General features: G+C 26.2%; 2 protein-coding genes across 5 annotated transcripts in view; one reads left to right on the top strand and one right to left on the bottom strand.

Annotated features, from left to right (window-relative positions):
* The window catches only part of LOC126906829 (uncharacterized), a 14,418-nt gene extending 11,525 nt beyond the window's left edge, over positions 1-2,893 (top strand). The window contains exons 1-2 of one of the 3 annotated variants that reach the window (XM_050687717.1): positions 1,667-1,903; positions 2,327-2,893. In XM_050687717.1, coding sequence (XP_050543674.1) covers positions 1,834-1,903; positions 2,327-2,688 — 432 coding nt within the window. In that variant the 5' untranslated portion in view covers positions 1,667-1,833 and the 3' untranslated portion in view covers positions 2,689-2,893. Of the gene's footprint in view, positions 1-1,666 lie in introns of those variants that run through there. The other 2 variants (XM_050687718.1, XM_050687716.1) reach the window with 2 other exon arrangements.
* Positions 1-21,574, bottom strand: part of LOC126906825 (uncharacterized) — a 47,062-nt gene that overhangs the window by 4,308 nt on the left and 21,180 nt on the right. Inside the window, exon 1 of one of the 2 annotated variants that reach the window (XM_050687709.1) lies at positions 12,090-12,284. The exons of the other annotated variant lie outside the window; for it this stretch is intronic. Within the exon in view, the coding sequence (XP_050543666.1) occupies positions 12,090-12,099 (10 nt within the window). The 5' untranslated portion in view covers positions 12,100-12,284. Of the gene's footprint in view, positions 1-12,089; positions 12,285-21,574 lie in introns of those variants that run through there. 2 annotated transcript variants of the gene reach the window in all.

Genomic DNA, 21,574 nt, shown 5'->3' with positions numbered 1-21,574 from the left:
CAAGACTGAGCTATCAAGAACAAGACTATGACCAAGACTTTGACAGTCTTGGTCTTGTTCTTGTTTTGCTCATCACTATATGCGAAGATTTTTACCAACCATGTTCGTCTTTTCGGTTCGTTTGATTTTAAATTACCTGTTGTTGACTATTAATAAACGAAACCATTGTCCACTACTTTATTTCATTATCAATTGAAAAAAAACGGACCAGTGAGATCTTAAAAAAGTATATTTATGTGTCCGTCGACATTTAATTAATGTGATAGTTGTAGCGTTACACTTAATATTTGTTATCGTCTTTTTAGTTACAAAAAGTTCTTTTGAAGTGCCCATTTATTACGGTAACATTATTTTGAGATATTTTTCTAAATTGCTAGAATCAATGGATTTTTTTCAATATTTGGTGATCATAAGTTCAACATGATTAATATCGTGTTCTTTTGACGTACTGATAATTAAAATTGGTCAAGTAAAAGCTGAAAAATAAATGAATGATAAACAAAATATCCATCTCAAAAAAGAATCAAGCAAAAAATGAAAAAAATAGTTATTACGTCTGGTGGAAGTTGAACTTCGTACTTCGGGTGTATAAGTCTATACAGCATATGACTATGTCGCAATGCACTACATGTATACTAGTTAAAAAATTCCAAGTGGCTTTTCTTAACTTTGAGGAGGTAAAATAATCAAAATAAGTTTGAATTTATTTTTAATGTAAGTTAAAAAATTTCAAAAATTACTATTTTTTATAATTGTAATTTTTTTGAGATTTCCCTCATTTACGGGAAATGAGAGAAATTTTTTCAAGTTTTAAGTGAATATCTTCAACTAAAAACAATTTGTGATATGTTGGCGAATCGTTGAAAGAAATTGGTCCAATTAGAGTTTAAACAAAGTAGTAACAGACACAAAAATAAAACACATAGGTACATTGTAAAATTAATACATTCATAGTTTCGCATGGAAGCTAAAATATTAATACCGTTAATGACAAATATAAAAAAACTATAGCCAGACATTAGGCGATTTCACAATGAATAACTCGACTATAACTTGTTTCTTTATATTCTTTTACTCTATTTTATTATTTTGAAGGAATTAAAGTAATGATTTAATATTATCTTAAATCTTTTAATACACTATATATTTTCGTTATAAATATTTAAAACAAAATAATTATAAAACTAATATTTTTATTTCATAAAAATAAACAATTAATTTAAAAAAAAGTATCTTATTATATTTTTAAAGTATCATATTATATTTCTATAAAATTTAACAAATTTGGTGAAAACATTAGAAAAATAATATCAAGATCAACTGTAAATAAATATATATAAATATTATAGTAATTTCATTTAATTATATGATGCATTTATGAACAAAATAACTATATAATCATATTTATCCATAGTTTTATAGGAGTAAATAATACCAATGATTGGAAATTGCTAGTTAATAAAAATATTTTTAGATAAAATTATAAAAATTCTCGAATTTGTGATATTTTAATTAGCTAGTAAAGATATTTAAAGTTTGATGTTATATTTTTTAAAACACAAACGAATAAATATAATTATTTTAACCGGGTAAATTTATTATGAATGAATGAAACACACTGTTAATAATTTTTAAAACTAAGAACGTATCAACAATTTATGACGTGGTTTATTTTAAATTACATAGTACGCTAACACTTAATAAACCATTTATATTTTCAATGAGAAATAGTTTTTATAATTTTATCAAAATTTAATTGCGTGGTATACGTATTTTAAAATAATAACAGTGTTTTTAATAATAACGAAATAAATCTTCTACCGCCTAATAGAAATGAATTATTCTACTGCATTCATATTTTTCTTATTATCTTTAGCAACTAATGGACAGCCAGAAATAAAAGGTAAAAAATTTACAATTAAATTTTTAAACTCATTTTTACAAAGTAGCAAATGGAGAATTGCACAAAGGACAATGATAGACTACAAAAAAAATGAGGAAAAAATTCGTACTGATGAACTATTGATTGATGAAAAAAATTGTTATAGAGGAGCCATTGTCGATAATAACAATGTCGAAGATAAACTAAGAAAAACAATATTACTTGTTAATATAGAGTACAGTGTTAGTTTTGCATGGATCGTGTATCATTTAAATGAAATAAATTGTGACTGTAGTTATTATAGAGATACACTATATTTCCCACGTTGTGTAGAATTAATAAAATCAAGTATTGCCATTTCTAAACATATTATAATACGTTTTATCAGTGCAATAAATTTCCTAATGACTTTGTTAGATATTGATACCAAACCATCTATTTTAGATATCTTACAAAATTTTATTACACTGGTAAACCAAGTAAAACATGACGAAAAGAACGACAACACAATTATGAAGAGTATTGATGATGCATTTCGTTTCAAATTCACTTACGAGAAAAATGTATATGAAGTTCTCAAAAGTCAAAGTATTAATAAAAATGATCTTGATTTTTTCAATCCAGTATTATATGAAATTGACATAAATTTAAATAAAGAATATGAAAATTACACTTACTTTGAGTATATAGAAATGCACTTAAGAAATTATATTGAGTATAACATTAATAGACTGTACAATAATCTTGGCTTTTCATATAATGAAGAAACAAAAATTACTTCTTATGTATACAATTGGGAACAATAAACTGATTTTATATAAATTTTATTATATAATAATTAAATATAGGTATCCGTAAATATTTTATATACATTATATAACATATTTCAAATAAATTTAAATAATTCAGTCATTCAGTTAATTTTTTTTATGGTGTAACATGATTTTTATTTCAATGAATATTATTTTTTTAACCGAGTAAATTTATTATAAATGAATGAAACATACTGTTAATCATTTTTAAAACTAAGAACGTATCAATAATTTGTGACGTGGTTTATTTTACATTTTATTGCACGCAATCACTTAATAAACTAGTAATATATTCAATGAGAAAAAGTTTTTATATTTTTTTCAAAATTTAATTGCGTGATATACGTATTTTAAGATAATAACAGTGTTTTTAATAATTACAAAATAATTCTTCTATTACATAATAAAAAAGGAAATATTCTAGTATATTCATATTTGTCTTATTATCTAATACAACTATCGTACCGCCCAAATAATAGCTAAAACATTTACAATTAAATTTTTAAATTCATTTTTACAAATTAGAAAGTGGGACATTGCAAATAGGCCAGTGACAGTCTACTAAAACAGAGATATATTTAGTTCTAATGGACTATTGTTTGATAAAAAAAATTTTTATGAAGAAACCATCGTTAATTATTAGATATATTTAATTCTCAATTTTTTTAAAAATTTCTTTAAAACTTTCAAAATTCTTCAAATTATATTTTTACTTTCAAATTTTCTAATACTCCTTTTATTTATATCAGTATTTAAATTATTTTTTTTTTTTTATTTCAATAATAATAAATCAGCTCATAATTTTTTATTTAAGTAAGTCAAAGGTATAAAGTTTTTATAATTTTAATGCTTTAATTTTTCTGAGTAATTTTTATAAATCCCTTAGTAGAATTTAACTAAGCCTGTTGTTGAGCGCCACTTTGTAATAATACAAAAATAAAGAAGGAAAAACCCAACCCAATGGACTATAGTGATATGGGAGTTGTAGAGTCCGAGGGCTTAGAACAATAAAGGCAAGTAGATGTAAAAAGAAATAATTAAGGTTCCTCTTATGGAGATATTATAAATGACCCAACTGGTAAGTATCTGAAATAATAGACTGAGGCAACGAAGAGGCGGTGACCATCTCATGAATACCATGTAATGCGATTATGTATAAGGTACGAACTAGTCAGTAATAATTAATTGAAGTTTAGAGATTAATATAATTATTTAATCTATTGCTTTATCGTTCTGTACTCAGATTATTAATTCTAAATAATTGAGTTATAAGATAATATAAGTATTGACTCTTATTGATTTGAAATCTTACCTGATGATTTTTCTTTGTTCTTATAATAACTTTTAATTGTATCAAGTAATAATAAAATAACACGAACTCAAATGTTTAGTTCATAAATTCACACGTAAGAATTTCGACGATGATGATTACGAACTTAACGTATTGATGTCGAGAGCGCAATTCGAACAGTTCAATAATTATCTGTAGACAGACTCTCTCAACTCTCAGCATTCGGCCCTTTTCTAGTATTTTTTATCCTCGAACAATCATCATTGTGTCATTCTCGCAATGTTATTATTTTATTGACAAGTAATCATAAAATATATAAATTAATATACAGAATAGCATAAGATATATAAATTAATACATGCGAATAATATACAAATCATATTGACACTATACAGGGTGGCCCATCACTCACTGACAACTTAAATAACTTTTGATCCAGTTAATATTTTTAACTGATTTTTTTTTAAATAATAGTTAAACGTTAGGTCCATAGCTATATCTCAATAATTAATTTTTTTACATTTTATTAAAAATATTAATTATTTTTAAATTTTAAATAAAATGTAAAAAAAAAATCTAAGATAGCTATTTTGTAGAGTAGAATTTAAGAAAAATTTTAGTAAAAAAATATCTGATTAATATTCAGTAGTAAATATTCTGTAGCGTTTTGAAGTTTGTGAAAATTTGAATTTTCATGTATTATTTTACGGTATTAAACATTGAAATACGTATTGAGAAAAGGACAGAAGAAAACGCTATCTTTTCATGATTACTGTGTATACATATGATGATAATGTGTATACATTATAAACTTGGTATTAATACCATGATAAGAAATTAGATAAGGCAATTATTATTTATCACTCTCATTCAAAAGTATATCGAAATCAACTAAAAATATTAACTGGATCAAAAGTTATTTAAGTTGTCAGTGAGTGGTGGGCCACTCTGTATATAGCATTATTATAGTTAGTTTTTATGTATAAGTTTAGGGTATACACTATGTATTTTTTATTATTAAGTTGATATTAAAAAGAGCTGACAAGTATAGTGTATGAATTTTCTTAAAAAAAAACAATCATGTTATTCTAAGATTATGATTATAATTTATAAATAAAAGTGTTAATAATCTTAAATGAAAGATTAAATAAACTACCATTATTGTGGGCACTGTGTTGCGTTTTTAATATGAAAGACAACATCAAATAGTTAAACAGAAAATAAGTCTTTATTAGAAACAATATAATTGTTAATAGTGTGTGTGTCAGTGATCGCACTCAAGAGTAGTGGACAATCCCCACTACTAATTTATATAATATTTATCAATACGTAACACCTCTTTCCTTATAAAATTATAATGCACTTATATTTTAAATAATTACTAACATATAAATAAACGTTGAAATTTGATGAGAGAGTAAGATTTAGCTTATAGTTTATTGTTTATAACCAGATAGATATTCATTCATATAGACAGAGATGTTTACATAGTGTAAAATTACTTGTTGTCATTTGTAGTCGGATGGTGTGATATGCTGAATAGGTTATTTAATTCTAACAAGTCGGGGAGATTTATTGCAGAGCGGTACGGTTGATTCTGTGTGGTCATTGTTGTCTATGTCAGTATTTTCACCTACGAGGGATAACGAACCGCTTGTTTTGTTAAATGGCCAAATTTGGTCGTCGTGTCTTGTCCACGTGGAACCTACATCTAATGTAATTTTGTGTGTTTTGTCACTTATGTTTTCAGTGACAGTAGCTCTTTTCCAGTTTTCTCCTGAGTTTCTATAATCTTTTACTAGTACGCAATCACCCTCTTTTACGTTTATGTTTCTATTCCCCCATATTTTATTTGAGAAATTTGACTGTCTACTACTTCTTCATTAGTGCTGGGTATTAGAAAATCAAATATTTTTCTAGTAGAATACCCTAACATTAACTTAGCTGGCGTCTCGTGTGTTGTTGTATGTGGTGTGTTTCTATGCAACAGCAAAAATTTGTTTAACTGGTTTATAGAGAACGAGCGTTTTTTTAAAAATTGTTTTTACGATTTTGACACCTGATTCAGCGTAACCATTTGATGCAGGATGGAATGGTGCTCCCATTAAATGTCTAATACCTAATTATTTACAGTACTTTTCGAATTCTTGCCACTAAAATATTTCGTACCGTCAGTTGTTATTGTACGCGGAATTCCAAAACGAGCCATCAGCTCTGAACAATAACAGTTTGCGCAGTCATGGAGTTGACCGGAAATGCCTCTAACCATTTTGAAGTTGCGTCTACAAGTATCAATAAAATTTTATTTCTGTGCGGCCCTAAATAATTACAATCTACCCTTGTCCACGGCCTTTGTGACAATCTCCATGGAGTAATTTTTGATTTCGGTGGATTTCGCCTAACGTTTGTACTTTTATAACAATCACGAACCATATTTTAAATGTCCTTGTCAATTGTTGGCCACCAAAGTGCTAAGCCTTTCATACTGGTCATACCTATGTGACACAAGTGTAGTTCAGCTAGGATATTTTTTTGAAATTTTTGGGAATTATAACACGATAACTCCACAATAAACACTCTTGTTCCAAAGTAATTTCATTTTTGCGAATGATATACGGTTTTAACTCGTTGTTAAGTGTGAAATCGTCACTCCATTCATCTGTTTTTGTCGCATGTAGGACTCTAGACTTAATTTAATCTCTATTTATTTCAATTTTAATTTTGGACCAGTCTAATGTAACGGTGAATTTTCATGAATAAAATTTAAATGAATGCTTTTTATCTCCGAATATGTGTATCAATGGTTTATGATCACTAATTAAAGTAAATTTTTTTGCATAGAGAAAATCATAGAATTTTTGAATACCGAATATTATAGCTAGTCCATCTTTTTCTATTTGTGGAAACTTACACTCGGCATCAGATAATATTCGTGAAGCGAAAGCTACTGGTTTTTCGGAATTATCAGGGTACACATGTGATAAAACTGCACCTAGCGCATACGAAGAAGAGTCAACTATTAGTTTAAGTGGTAATTTTTGATCAAAATATTAAAAATTTAGNCATTATAGCTAGTCCATCTTTTTCTATTTGTGGAAACTTACACTCGGCATCAGATAATATTTGTGAAGCGAAAGCTACTGGTTTTTCGGAATTATCAGGGTACACATGTGATAAAACTGCACCTAGCGCATACGAAGAAGAGTCAACTATTAGTTTAAGTGGTAATTTTTGATCAAAATATTAAAAATTTAGTCTATGAACGGTTATCATAGTTATCTTAAAACTCTTACCATTTTTGCACATAGTGGCCAAATGACCTTTTGAATTACATATGTTGCAGTTTTAATCCTTGTATCGACAGTTTCTTTGTAAACGGTTTGAGCGGCCACATACTGCACACTTTGGTTTATCCAATGGTTGACGATTGACCTGTTTATTTTGGTGTAATTGCTTTTGATAGTTGAGTTCCGATTCATGTTGTTTCCAAGTATTTTTTTCCCTTATGGTAGCTTCCTTAGTAGTTACAATGTCCATTAGATTCGCATACGTGGATTTTAGATCAGATGCGTCTTCTTCTATTATTAGCCGGTCTTGTATTTTTCCAGGACTCATTCCTACAACGAATATATCTCATATAACAGTGATTAATTCTCACGAGAATTTGCACTTCGATCCAAGATTTTTGACACGAGCACCCCATTCTGTCACCGATTCATCAGTACGTTGTTTTGCCATGTAAAATGTATGCCTAGCTGCAAAGTATGATTTAACCAGCTTTTAATATTGATTTAGGAGCTTTAACAATGTGCTGTATGTTTGAGTGTCTGGTGTGCTAGGTACACATAAGCTATATAAAATTTTATGAATTTCTTCACTGACAGACGATAGCAATATGGCTTTCTTTTGTACTTCATTTTCGATTCCATTCGCCAAAAAGAAATTTGTTAATTTTGACTCGAAAATAGTAATATCCATTCCCTCTTCAAATATACCCGGAGTACCAATAACTTGATTAAAACTCACTGTTGGTTTCGTATCATTCATTTTGATTCAATATGACAATTTTCACTGCACTTTTTTTTTTTATATAAAAATGTATGATTTATATTTAATAGTTAATTAAATCACTTATTTAGATAGTATGATCTAAGAAACGTTTTCCTCGTCACCAATTTGTTGCATTTTGAATATGAAAGACAACATCAAATAGTTAAACAAAAAATAAGTCTTTATTGAGAAACAATATAATTGTTAATAGTGTGTGTATCAGTGATCGTATTTGCGAGTAGTGGACAATCCCCACTACTAATTTATATAATATTAATCAATACGTAACAGGCACAAACAGAGCAGCCCTCTGTTATTTTATATTATGAATGTGACGACTGTAGTACTACATAACAAAATTGAACATTACATGATTGTCATTTTAAGATAAGACATTTTATGGTTAATAATGATTGATTTGAGATGTATACAATTAATAAGACAAAGTAGACAGTAATGTAGTATTATGACAGATAAATTATTTGTTTGTATAAAAGTAATATAAAATACAGATTATAAATTTTTCATTGCATGATTCACAGCATGGTTTCGTAGAGCAGAATAGATTGTATAACAGTGGACAATCCAAGTCTTCAATGTCGATTACATTCTGGTTCGGTAAATACTTTTCCAAAACACTTATTTTGATAGCACCTTTACGTAAATAGTCTCACAGCGTAACAGTTACATTATTCTCGGTAGTTCAGAGTATTCGACATCGCCAATGTTCGTGTCCAAGCTATGATGGTACTTTTTTAACCAGTAAGTGGTTTCTTATCGTCCTTGACGATGTTTGGATGTTTAAACACCTAGTGAGAATGGCATGTAGAGTCCAAAGCGATGATAGACAATTCTTAAATTATATGCATATTTAATGAAGCCAAATTTTTTGGAATACGGTCAAAACTACAGCAAAATGTTTTTACGCAGCTCTGCCGTGTTAAAAACTCCATTTTAATAAAAAGTTTGATTTAAAAAAACAAAAACTGTAGCACAGTGGGGTCGCGGCACAGTATGGACGTGTAAAATCACTATCATAAGAAACGGTTCGATGCAAATCTGTAGATAGTGTTTAATTTTAAGAAATTGGCAGATTATTTCAAAAGCAACAATAACTCTTATTCCCTTAATTTTATCCCAATTAATTATTTGATTCATAATTATAATATATAAATAAATAATAATTTGAGTAATTATATCTTGTATGAAATTTATATTCAATAATTAATATTGTAATTTTTAAGGATATACAAATCATATAAAAATAATAAAGTAGTTGTATATTTCTTTACTTTAAAAACTTTACTTTAAACGCGTGTAAAAATATAAAGAGGTTGACGCAATACTTTTCAATAAAAAATGTTTGTTCCTTATAATAAAGTTATAAGCATTATACACTAGATTACAAGGAACTTTCAANATGTTTGTTCCTTATAATAAAGTTATAAGCTTTATACACTAGATTACAAGGAACTTTCAACAAAAACAAAAATGTACTTTTCTAAATCAACTTTTCGCGGTGTTTTCAAATATGCAATTAAACTTTTTCTATCACTTCTAAGTTTTAATATTATTACTTATTATTAAAAAATATTGTAATTTATGCGGTGAAATTATAAAAATAATAAAGTGTCATATATTGTTTCACTTATACGTGTATAAAAATTTAAAGGACTTGATGCAATATTTTTCAATAAAAAGTGGTTATTATTTAAATAAATGCAATGGACTAAAAGAAACTTTTATCAAAATTTAAAAATTTTCTTTTTTAAATCAACTTTTCGCGCCATTTTCAAATCTGAAATTAGACTTTTTCTATCACTTCTAATTTTTGATATTATTACTAATTACATATAAAATTATAATTGAAAGAATAAAAAAATTTCAAAATTAAAGGTAAATATCCAAGGTGAGAGCTGAGAAAAAACGGCAACAGACACAAAAACAAAAAAAAACACATCATGGTAAAATTAATAATTTAAATAAAAATTTTTTTTTTTTAGATTTATTATATACATTAACTAAAACTTATACTATACCATAACTACTATACATATATTATATCATTATATACATATAATTGTTGTAAGATTAATTTATTATTCTATTGTAGTTATTTTTTTTATGGAAATTTTATAAGTTAACTTAAAATGATAATCTTCATTTTTAAGAGTTACATTGAAATAATTTGCATTGTAAACAATTGTTTAATTTTTCATATTCTTCGGTAAGATTTCTTTCCTTTTTCTTTTTATTAATTTTTGACATGTTATCTACTTGAAAAATAAGTGATACACCTTCATCTACATACAGAGTGGCCCACCACTCACTGACAACTTATATAACTTTTGATCCAGTTAATATTTTTAGCTGATGTTTTTTTTAAATAAAAGTTATACGTTAGGTCTATAGCTATATCTCAATAATTAATTTTTTTACATTTTATTAAAAATATTAATTATTTTTAAATTTTAAATAAAATGTAAAAAAAAAATCTAAGATAGCTATTTTGTAGAGTAGAATTTAAGAAAAATTTTAGTAAAAAAATATCTTATTAATATTCAGTAGTAAATATTCTGTAGCGTTTTGAAGTTTGTGAAAATTTGAATTTTCATGTATTATTTTACGGTATTAAACATTGAAATACGCATTGAGAAAAGGACAGAAGAAAACGCTATCTTTTCAATATACTTTTGAATGAGAGTGATAAGTAATAATTGCCTTATCTAATTTCTTATCATGGTATTAATGCCAAGTTTGTAATGTATACACATTATCATCATACACAGTAATCATGAAAAGATAGCGTTTCTTCTGTCCTTTTCTCAATACGTATTTCAATGTTTAATACCGTAAAATAATACATAAAAATTCAAATTTTCACAAACTAAAAAAAATAGATAAAAAAACACATCATTGTTAAACTAAAACTTTTTTAGCTTCACGTCAAGCCAATAAAGACTACAAATCTGCCGATTAATCTGCACTCTAAAAGAAGAATGAAAGATTTTAAATTATTATAATAACGTATAATAATTTAAAATCTTTTAAATTTCTTTGTCCCATCATTATGTTGATTACATGTAACAAAAAACATTTTATATGTGTTTATTTCAAATACTGATAATTTTCGATACATTTTAAAAGGCTAACTAAACACAAGGATAAATAATTTATGGAATTATTTTATTTAATATTGACACAAATTAAAAATCGTTTGTTAGAGAAAAAGTATTTTTAACAATTTATCAGCTAAAAAAATAACTTTTTTTTTCAATTTTCATAAACATAAGAAGTTTCATGTTTTACTTCATCATAAAAAAAGCCCAGATTAGAGTACAATTTTTTTTCCTTATCTTCGATACCATTTTTTAAGGTAACTTCTACAAATTCATACATTTCAAACGTTTTAGGTAAATTATTTTTCTTTATATACCTATTAATATCGTCCACATCACAATTTACATTAGTACATCTTCGATCAATGCAAAAATATCGAAGTATTCTGATCAAATTACAATTATTCCCTTCGTACTCGTCATAGAATTTATAATGCATTCGGTGCACATATGAATTGTCATTTTCATTTATTTCTATGCTTATCAACTCAACAAATTTTATTAATTCATCTAAAGCATAGGGATCGGTTTTAATATTTAACAAGTTCATTAGAAAATGTATTGCACTAATAAAACGTGAAATGAGTTTTATGGAATTCTCAATATTTGGTAATAATAAACTCATACAATGCGCGTAATCTTCTGAATTCTTACGTAAATTTTTCACAAAACAAGCACTAACAATACGTTGTAAGTGATACACGATCCAAGACAAACTTCTTATGTACTCATGATTAATAAGTACCATTGTTTCTCTTAACTTTTGATTAACATTATTTTTATCGACGATCGAACCTTTACAACAATAATGTTTATTTATTAGTAGTTTATGCGTGTGAATCCAAGACCTGCTTAGATGATCATACACTTTTGTCTCTGATAATAGTTCCCACCTGTTTTTTTGTAAAAATGAATTTAAAAAAATAATTGCATACCCTTTATCATACTTTTTGTGTTCACTCGAAACTTTCACTGCCAAGATAAATATAAATATGTTATAATTCATTATGATTAATTGATTTTATACGTAATGTATGAGAAATAGACTTATTATTTTAAAATACCTATGTCAAGTACTAAAGTTTAAATTAAAAAATTCGTTATTTTTTTCTCATTGCAAAATTAAGTGGTTGATAAATTCATGGCGTACTATGTAATGTAAAATAAAACACGTCACAAATTGTCGTAGCATGTTCAGTTGTTAATAACAGTGTGAACAATTCGTTAATAATGATTTTACCTTTGTTTATATTACATATATACATTATTTTCAATCNTAATTGTCGTAGCATATTCAGTTGTTAATAACAGTGTGAACAATTCGTTAATAATGATTTTACCTTTGTTTATATTACATATATACATTATTTTCAATCTCAGTCTTCTTACTATCCAAATAATTATTTTTTCTAATAAAGTTAATTGTTTAATGAATTTATATAAAAATTAATTATTCGATTTATAAAATTCAAAAATAGAAAATAATTCGTTAGTTTCACCGTTATTTGAATGAAACATTTTTCTTTCTTATTTATCAAACCAAAATCCGCATTAAAATAAAGGTATTCTAATAATGTCGCAAATGAATGAAATTCACAATCAATTGATATTCGTATTATAAGATATAAGCGTCAGTTTCATCTGGTTCACCTAAATACGAAAAAATATATCTAACGTAATCCTAAAAAAAGATACAATATTCATATTTTCTAAAAAGTCAGTACAAAATTGATATTAATAATTTTCAATCAGCATTTTTGCAAAAAAAAATACTGTACGTTAAACGTTTATGCCACAAAATTACAGCGAATCTTTTTTCAAATATATTAATCTTATTAAATTCTAGTCCTATAACCAGAGATGAGCATAGTTAAATAAAATTAAAACTAGCTAAAATAAAAACAATTTTATTTTTAGCGGTTAAGTTCAGATAACATTTATTTTAATAATTTTCATCAGGACAAAATATATTTTTATCAAATTAATATAACATAAATATAACAAAAAAACAACCTTAAAATGTAAATAAAAAAAAATTGTCTTGCTACAGGATTATATTGCACTGAAAAGTCATTTCATTTCAAACAATTCATTCATTATGAATTTACCTTGATAAAACAATAATATTTTTTCATTTATATTACATATCTACAATAATCTAAATTTCAGTCTTCTTACTAGCTTAATAATTATTTTTTTCAATTAATTAATTGTTAATCCATATTAAATAATATGTTTTTAACGTAGTTTCAGAATGCGTAAAAATGAATAAATTATACATTGAAATGATAGTTTTAAAATGTAAAAAGGACATCAAAGTTAAAGAAAAACGTACGATTTACGTGAAAAAATTCCAGATTTTGTATTTTCTATTATTAAATTTATATTTCTATAACTTTTGGAAAAATGTATGGATCAATATTATTATTTTTTTATAACAAATTTTTATATCCTCCTATTATCTGACACACTTTTTTTGTAAATCGGATCATTCCCTTTATACAAGGAAGTTCAAAACTTTAAACGTGCGTATTGAAACTAGGACATTTTCAATTTAATTTTTGAAAGTGTTCCAGAAATACTGACACTTATATATATATCTTAAACTAAAGCTTAAGTATTCTACTTTAATTTGAAAAAAAAATATTTGACCTTTGGATTTGTCTTCATTGTAAAAATGACTACCGTATTCAAAAATATGCTCTTTTTGTGTTAAAAACCTGGATTTTGTATTTTATGTTATTTTAAAATACCTGACAAGGGGAGTTCGCAGATTTCCATAAATATTATATAAATAAAATTGATATACCATAGAAAGTTAAAATTACTTAAATTTGTTTATTTTTTTTAAATCAAGAAAAATAACTTTGAAATTTTAACTAGCTTGAATACCCATTTTTTCAGCCAACCGTAGTGACGTACGGTTGCCGAGTCGATAAAACTTGTGTTTAACGCGCTTGGGGTTCAAGGTTCCGACCACGCGTATGGCAAGGAAATTTTTTTCTGAAAAATAAATTCTGAAAAGTATTAACAATTCAAACATTGTGAGCCGGTATAATAAAATTGGTTCGCACGTGTTAGTGAAATTATTTAAAGAAATATTTTTAAAATAGTGGATAGTGGCAACACTAGTCGACAAAAAAGATCTAAAATAATCACTCTGTATTATATTTAAAGCTTTAACACCTATTACAAAATTGAAAGAGGGCAATATTTATAAGACGATCTCATATCCATTTTGAGTTGAACCTAAAATTAAGTTTGTTAATTGAATTTGAAAATGTACTTTTTTATTATACTTCAATCAATGATAACTCTTTACCACTACAATATATCCAAAAACGATTATAATATCATCTCTAAAATATTGTTCTCTTTCGATTTAATAATGGGTGTTATTGCTCCAAGTGCAGTACTTAGTGTGTAATATACATTTTTCAAGACATGTTTTAAGCTCAAAAATAAAGGCTACCCTCTATTATTTCTTTATTTTTATCAGTGAAAAACAAATACAAGAATTATAAAGATTATGATAGCTAGTATCTACAATTGAAAAATGCAGATCTAAATTAATTTTAATAATTTAATTTAAACTAAAAAATTAATCAAAATGTTTTTAAAAAAATCTACACATTGAGCGTATTATAAAATTAATTATAATTGTAAAAACCCATTGTTAAATTCAAATGAAACCAAAATCGTTTTTTTAGAAATGATTTATACAGTAATAAGGTAACCAAAAATTTAGAATATTTGACACGGCCACGGCGTTGTCACACGTTGACACCCCGCGGTCGTGTCAACTCCTTCTCAGCCTCCGCTTAACTGTAAACCGGACCGTCACACACATGCGTTATCGTCGTGGTGTAAAGTCCAACAAATGCCTAGCGTCGTATACCCCGCCGCAATAATACGTGCAGTCAGTCTTCTTCGTGACACCTTTGACACTGTGATACGCCGTCCACCGGATCAACCAGAAAACGCCACCGTGTTTCGATTAACTTTTATTGTCTTTTGTCAACGGTTATTTCACAGTAATACTAGTGTTATTATTTATCATTTGTTCGCATATTATTTTTGTGTCGCAACTCTCTTTTCACTTCTTTTATTAAACGGCTCGACGCCAAGTAAAACTTCATCCGGTGTTACTTCATTCATCATCATCTTTTCCTTAACATATTATAGAGTGATTATGAAATGTTTACGATTTGTGATCTTTTGACGTATCGTTAAAAAAATCATTTCGGTAGAAGCTGAGAAAAAGTGGTACCAGACACAAAAATAAAAAACCGAGAAGGTAAAATTAATACCTTCTCGGTTTTTTATCGAAGCTAAAACAAGTCATTATACTGGTTTATATATTTCACGTTTAATCAATACAATCGTAATTTTTCATCAAAATATTATAAAAGTTACAAAAAATAAAATTCATAGTATCTAATACAAGTATCCAAGATTAAGCTTTTTATAAATAATTTTACTATGCATTGTCATAAAGTAATTAATATAATTATTACTTAAAAATTATATTTATCATTGATATCATATCAGAATTATCAATTCGGAAAAAGCTTGATTTTAAAATGCATTCGACGTATCAATGTACTTGTTTTCCAATAAAACCATATCATACGATTTTTTACGGCCCTAAGACTTCCAGTTTAGTTATTTTTCTCATTTGAATAAATATATTATAATTAAATCAATAATTAACCAAAATGTCGTTTATCAATAAACAATAGTATGATAATAATAAAACGCTGTAAGGTACACAAAAAGAGTTATAACAAGTCGCGATAAGAAACCGTAACTTGAATCTCAACTAAAAAAAACTTATTAGAACAAAGCTGCTACAGTCTTATATGTGTATATCTTCTTGTTGAGGTGATCGAACATTCCAGAATGTTGGATCGCCACAAATAGTTTTATATAATTTTTTTTAAATAGTTAAATATAGTAATTAATACGATTACTACAATAGTCATTAACTGTTATATAAAATATCGACCACATAGTCTGTTAAACAAGAATAAAATACAATAAATTTATTTACTTTTGCACACTGTGCAAAAAAATACAAAAATAATTAACATACCATATTACAATAATAATAAGATGTTTTAGTATGCCATTGTGGTGCACTATCCTACAATGGATCCACGTTTTTTCGTCCGACGTTGTAAGTTGGTCGGACACGGACATGGTAAACTTCGAAGAAGACTAAAAAGTGACAAGGCGGCTTATTATTACATGAGAGAGATTATAACAGTATTTAGGGTAAGGATAACAGATGGTAGGAACAATTCATTCATATAATAATTAAACATTTGTATATGTGTAACACTAAATTTACAAATGCACGCCGCGCACAATTTGAATATATTACCCCGTGACTTTATGCGTTTTATAATTTTATTACGTTACAAAGTATTATAAGAATGATTTATTTAGATCAATAATAAGATATAAGACTGATTTATAAATTTTTATTATAACTATTAAAAATAGTTTAAAACGAACAAAATATTACTTTAACAATTTTTAGAGAGTGATAAATTATGATAAGGTATACATATTTTCTTATTGATAGACGAGGCTGATAATTATTACAAAATTGTTCTAAATAATTGTAATTTGATCAGTATCTCATTCAATTTTTAATTTAAAAAAAACTGGTCAACTCTATTTAAGGTTAATAAAATTAAGTGTTTAAAAGTATTTCATATTTTGTTAAAAATAATTTATTTAATTGCTACATTATGTAACACTTTTCGTTTTACATATTAAAAATACAAATCGTTACATTTTATTTTTATTTTTAACATTATTACAATGAATATTTAGGTATTCTTAAATTAATTAAATAAATTTTAAAAAATTATATTATTTATCTTTTATTTAATCATAATATTATTTTATATTTTTTCATGTATATTTCTAGAATTAATTATTATTATACTTTTTACGTTTATTGCATATATAATATAAAACTTTCTATGCACGTATATTGCCAACCCTAATATATTTAATTCATATATATCCTAAAAATTTTTGAACGTTTTGTGTTAAAGGAAATGATTTATTTTCAAACTTTTCAACTTCCAAATCCTGATTATAAGAAGTTGTATTTTCGTTATAAGAAAAGCCTAGATTAGTATACAATTTTGTAGTCATCTCCTGAATATTTTTTCTAATGTGTACTTCTAAAAATTCGAAATACTCACAAGTTACATCATTTGACTCTTTTAAACTATTATATTTTGAAAAATCATCTTTTAAACAAGCTTTTATGTTATCAATTTTACAGTTATGGAGTATTTTAATTAAATTATGATCCTTTTGCATGTAGAGATAAAACTTTTTCTCTAAATTTGAAACACATGTCACATTATCTATATCTATTTCACTGTTTACCGATTCAACAAATTCTATTAATTCTTGTAAAATAAACGGGTTGGTTTCGATGTCTAACAAATTCATTAGGAAATTTATTGCACTAATAAAACGTTTTATAAGTTCGACGGAAATCTCAATACTTGATTTTAATAAATTCACACAAGGATCGAAAAAAATGTCTTCGTTTGGAATATAAGTCATCATATGACATTCGTGATTCAAGCCTTTTAAATGAACCACGACCCATGCAAAACTTATGGTATATTCATTATTAATAAGCCATATTGTTTCTTTTAGTTTTTGTTCGACATTATTTTCAACGACGATGTGGTTTATTAAACATTTTTCTACATTAAATAATAGTGAATTTACTGCAAGATAATTTTTACTGTGTCTGTCAAATGCTGCCGACATTGAAACATCCCACTTGCTTCTTTGTAAAAATGAATTTAAAAAGTTTATTGCATACTTTTTATCAGTTGCGTTGACAACTAAGATAAATACAAAGATGTAATAATTCATTCTTAGTTAGTGATTAATATGTAATTATTGAAAAACACAGTTGTTATTTTAAAATACTTATGACACACAATTAAGTTTAATTAAAAATTAATTTTTTCCTAATCGCAAAATGAACTATTTGATTAAGTGATGGCGTACTATGTAATGTAAAATAAACCACGTCACAATTTGTCGTAGAATACAGTTGTTATTAACAGTGTGTTCAATTCATTTATAATAAATTTACACCGATAAAACAATGTTTTTTATTTTTATTTTCGTATTTACAATATTCTGTATTTCAGTCTCCATACTAGTAAAATTATTGTTTATGCCATTAAAGTTAAGTTATTAGTAAATTTTTCTATTTATAAAATTCACCATTTTTAATTTCAAAATTAAAAAATATATCGTCTACAAGTTTTTCGTGTAGAAGAAGAAATCTTCTTGTCTTTTTCATTATACTAAAATCATGGAATTGAATTGTCACAAATCTTCGTTTGTGACAATCAGTCAACCACCCAAAAATTATAGACAGACTTAAAATCATTTAAAAATATTCCAAAAATGCCCTGGTTGTAGTGGTACCCGCACTTTACTCTCGTATAACTATGATTATATCAACTCAAAAAGGAATAATCAAATTCCTGTTAGTAATAAAATAAAGCGGCCCATTTAACTTTTGAAAGTCATCTTTAGGATAAATTGTTTCTTATATTTATTTTGATAATTACAATCATTTATAAAAATCAATTAAATTTTAGTCTATACATTTTTACGAATACTCATTTTTTAACGAATGAAAGAGGTAATATACTTAATTAATCGCACTGTATAATATATGTATTATATACTATGTATATACGTAAAGTAATAAATTGTGTTCCCTTTTCTATGGTTCTAACCAAAGTTGAAGATGGATTAGATAAATCATTTAAATAACTACCAACAAGTTGTAATTCTGAACTCAATTGTAATTTATATCCGTGAAAGTAACTACCAAAACCAATAGTAATTAATCTATTTAAAATCGTCATTTATGGTACAAAAATTTCGTATTTATTTATTTTTTTCATATTTTAATTTTAATCACGTTAATTTTTTAACTCTATTTCTTTTCTACTTAATTAACCAGACTACTTATCTTCTATTTATTAAATGTATTTTTATATAACGATGTTAATAATTACGGTACGAATATTATGACACGACCACGGCCTTGTCACCCGTTCGACACCCCGCGGTCGTGTCAGCTCCATCTCAGCCACCGCTCCACTGTAATCCGGACCGTTACACACAACTCGTTATCGTCGTGGTGTAAGTCCAATAAATGCCCAGCGTCGAATACCCACCGCAATAATACGTAAGTCATCTCCGCTATACTATCGATTCTATTTGTCGTCGGTTTTTCCAAACTGTCTACCTTTTTCTCGCACTGTAGAAGTCACTAGACACTTTAGTATTTTTGTTTCACTTTTGTTTTATATTACACATTGTCTGTTGCTAACTTCTTTTTCTTTTGTTTTTTTGTTACAACATCATTTAAGTAAACGGCTCGACGCCACTTACGGTTATAAGAAAAAAAGGTGTTAAACTTATTGTGTTCCGCACACGCCGCTTCTTCATTACACCTCAACAATTATTCATTTTAAAATTTACGTTGATTTATCAAGGTTTGGAAGCAATTCTTAATTCTTAGGCCTCGCACTTTGAAAATATAGTAATTTATTTTTTATTTTTACTACTGTCATAGTAACAATTAATTCCTATGATAAATAGTTAATATCTATATATATATACATATAAGGAATTATTTTCTACATAAGTATAATTAATTCGATTTATTGATAATGGTAAAAACCTGTAATAAAAAAAAATTAATGGAAAGTGTTGGAAAGAAACATTATTATTATCTACTATAAAAATTTGATGTTGAAATACATTGTAAAATACAGTAGCATATCTCACAACAGCTTTTTGGCACGCTTTGGCCAAATTATTTTGCCACCGCTCACAATTTTTCCAAAATTTAATGCCCAATTGTAAAATTTCAAAATAAATGGTATGTGAGTTAAAATAACCTTGCAATTTAGTTAATGTTTCTAAAATTGATCCCTTAAAAAGAGAAAAATAATGAACAGCAGCCTACAATTACAATGTACTTGTTACCGCTTATTTATGCTTTCACTCTTCTAAAAAGCAAATAACATGACAGATGAATGTGTCACATACTGTGTGTACTTAAAAAAATTTCGCAATTTTTGATCACCAGCTACATTATCTCTTAATTTCTCTCCATCATTTATCAGTTTCAACAACAGTTAATTAAAAACAATTGAGTTATAAATTATGAATGACACATAATATATCGTCACCCTTTTTTTTTATTTATTGAATAACTTTTAGTTTTGATGCAAAGCTGAAAAACAATGGTTTTACTATGCCGTCTTTTTTATTTGCTCAAAGATACGTCAATACTTTTCTCAGTCTCGATAATAGAGCGAAATATCCAAAAAGGAACAGTTGTCATAAAACAATCAATTTTGATATTATTATTTTTCACTTAAAATTGAAATAACTTATTGAAAACTGGACGGATTGTTTCGACATTTTTTGATAACTTTTCAAAAATTTTTTGTTCTGATAACATGCTTTTTATACACATTCATTATTAATCAAAGTACTGTAAGAGCATAAATTCATAAATAAATTAAATTTTTTATTTTCATTTTTTGATGATGTTTCAAAAAACTTATCCTCTTCAAGCCTACATTAAATGACAGCTAATACAATGTACTTTAAGATGAAAATAAAATAAAAAATAGAGTTTTAATTTGCAAGAGAAATTGAAAAATATTTATTATAAAATTCAACATTCTTTCGATATAATAAACTTACCTAAAAATCAACCTTAAGGAACCAAATAAATATGTTAACACACAAAATTTTGAATCGAAATTTTGCACGGATTATTATCATACTAATAACTAAAAAATCAATAACAATTAAAAAAAAATTTTATATATTAATATTTGTTTTTTACTAATTAGTAATAATCTCAAAAAAATTTGGAAATCAACTATACCATAACATGTTACCAACAAATTTGGAATACTATAGAATGGTAGTAAAACACATAAATAGAATCATGAAATTAATAAATAACAAAGTTAAATTATTTAATTTTGTAGTTGAAATCTATTATCATATCAAAACTAATTTGAGAGTATATACTTTATAACATTAGAAATTAATGATTTTAATTGTCTACACGAAGTACGTTGTTTTTATAATTGATAAAGGGTGAATTTTTCAATTTTAGAAAGTAATATCTTCAATTAGATACGAATTGTGATATTTTGAAGAATTTTTGAATCAGCTCTCAGTCGGTAGACCGAAAAGATCAAAAATCAAAAAAAAAAACTCAAAAGATCACAAATAGTATCTAGTCAAAAACATTAACCTCAAAAATTAAAAAAAATTTCCCTCATTCCCTGTATATGGGGGAAATCTCAAAAAAAAA

The sequence above is a fragment of the Daktulosphaira vitifoliae genome, unplaced genomic scaffold, assembly GCF_025091365.1.
Source record: "Daktulosphaira vitifoliae isolate Bord-2020 unplaced genomic scaffold, ASM2509136v1 Scaffold_5, whole genome shotgun sequence".
NCBI lineage: Eukaryota > Metazoa > Arthropoda > Insecta > Hemiptera > Phylloxeridae > Daktulosphaira > Daktulosphaira vitifoliae.
The sequence above is the reverse complement of the archived record's forward strand: the minus strand, read 5'-3'. Positions and strand labels throughout refer to the sequence as shown.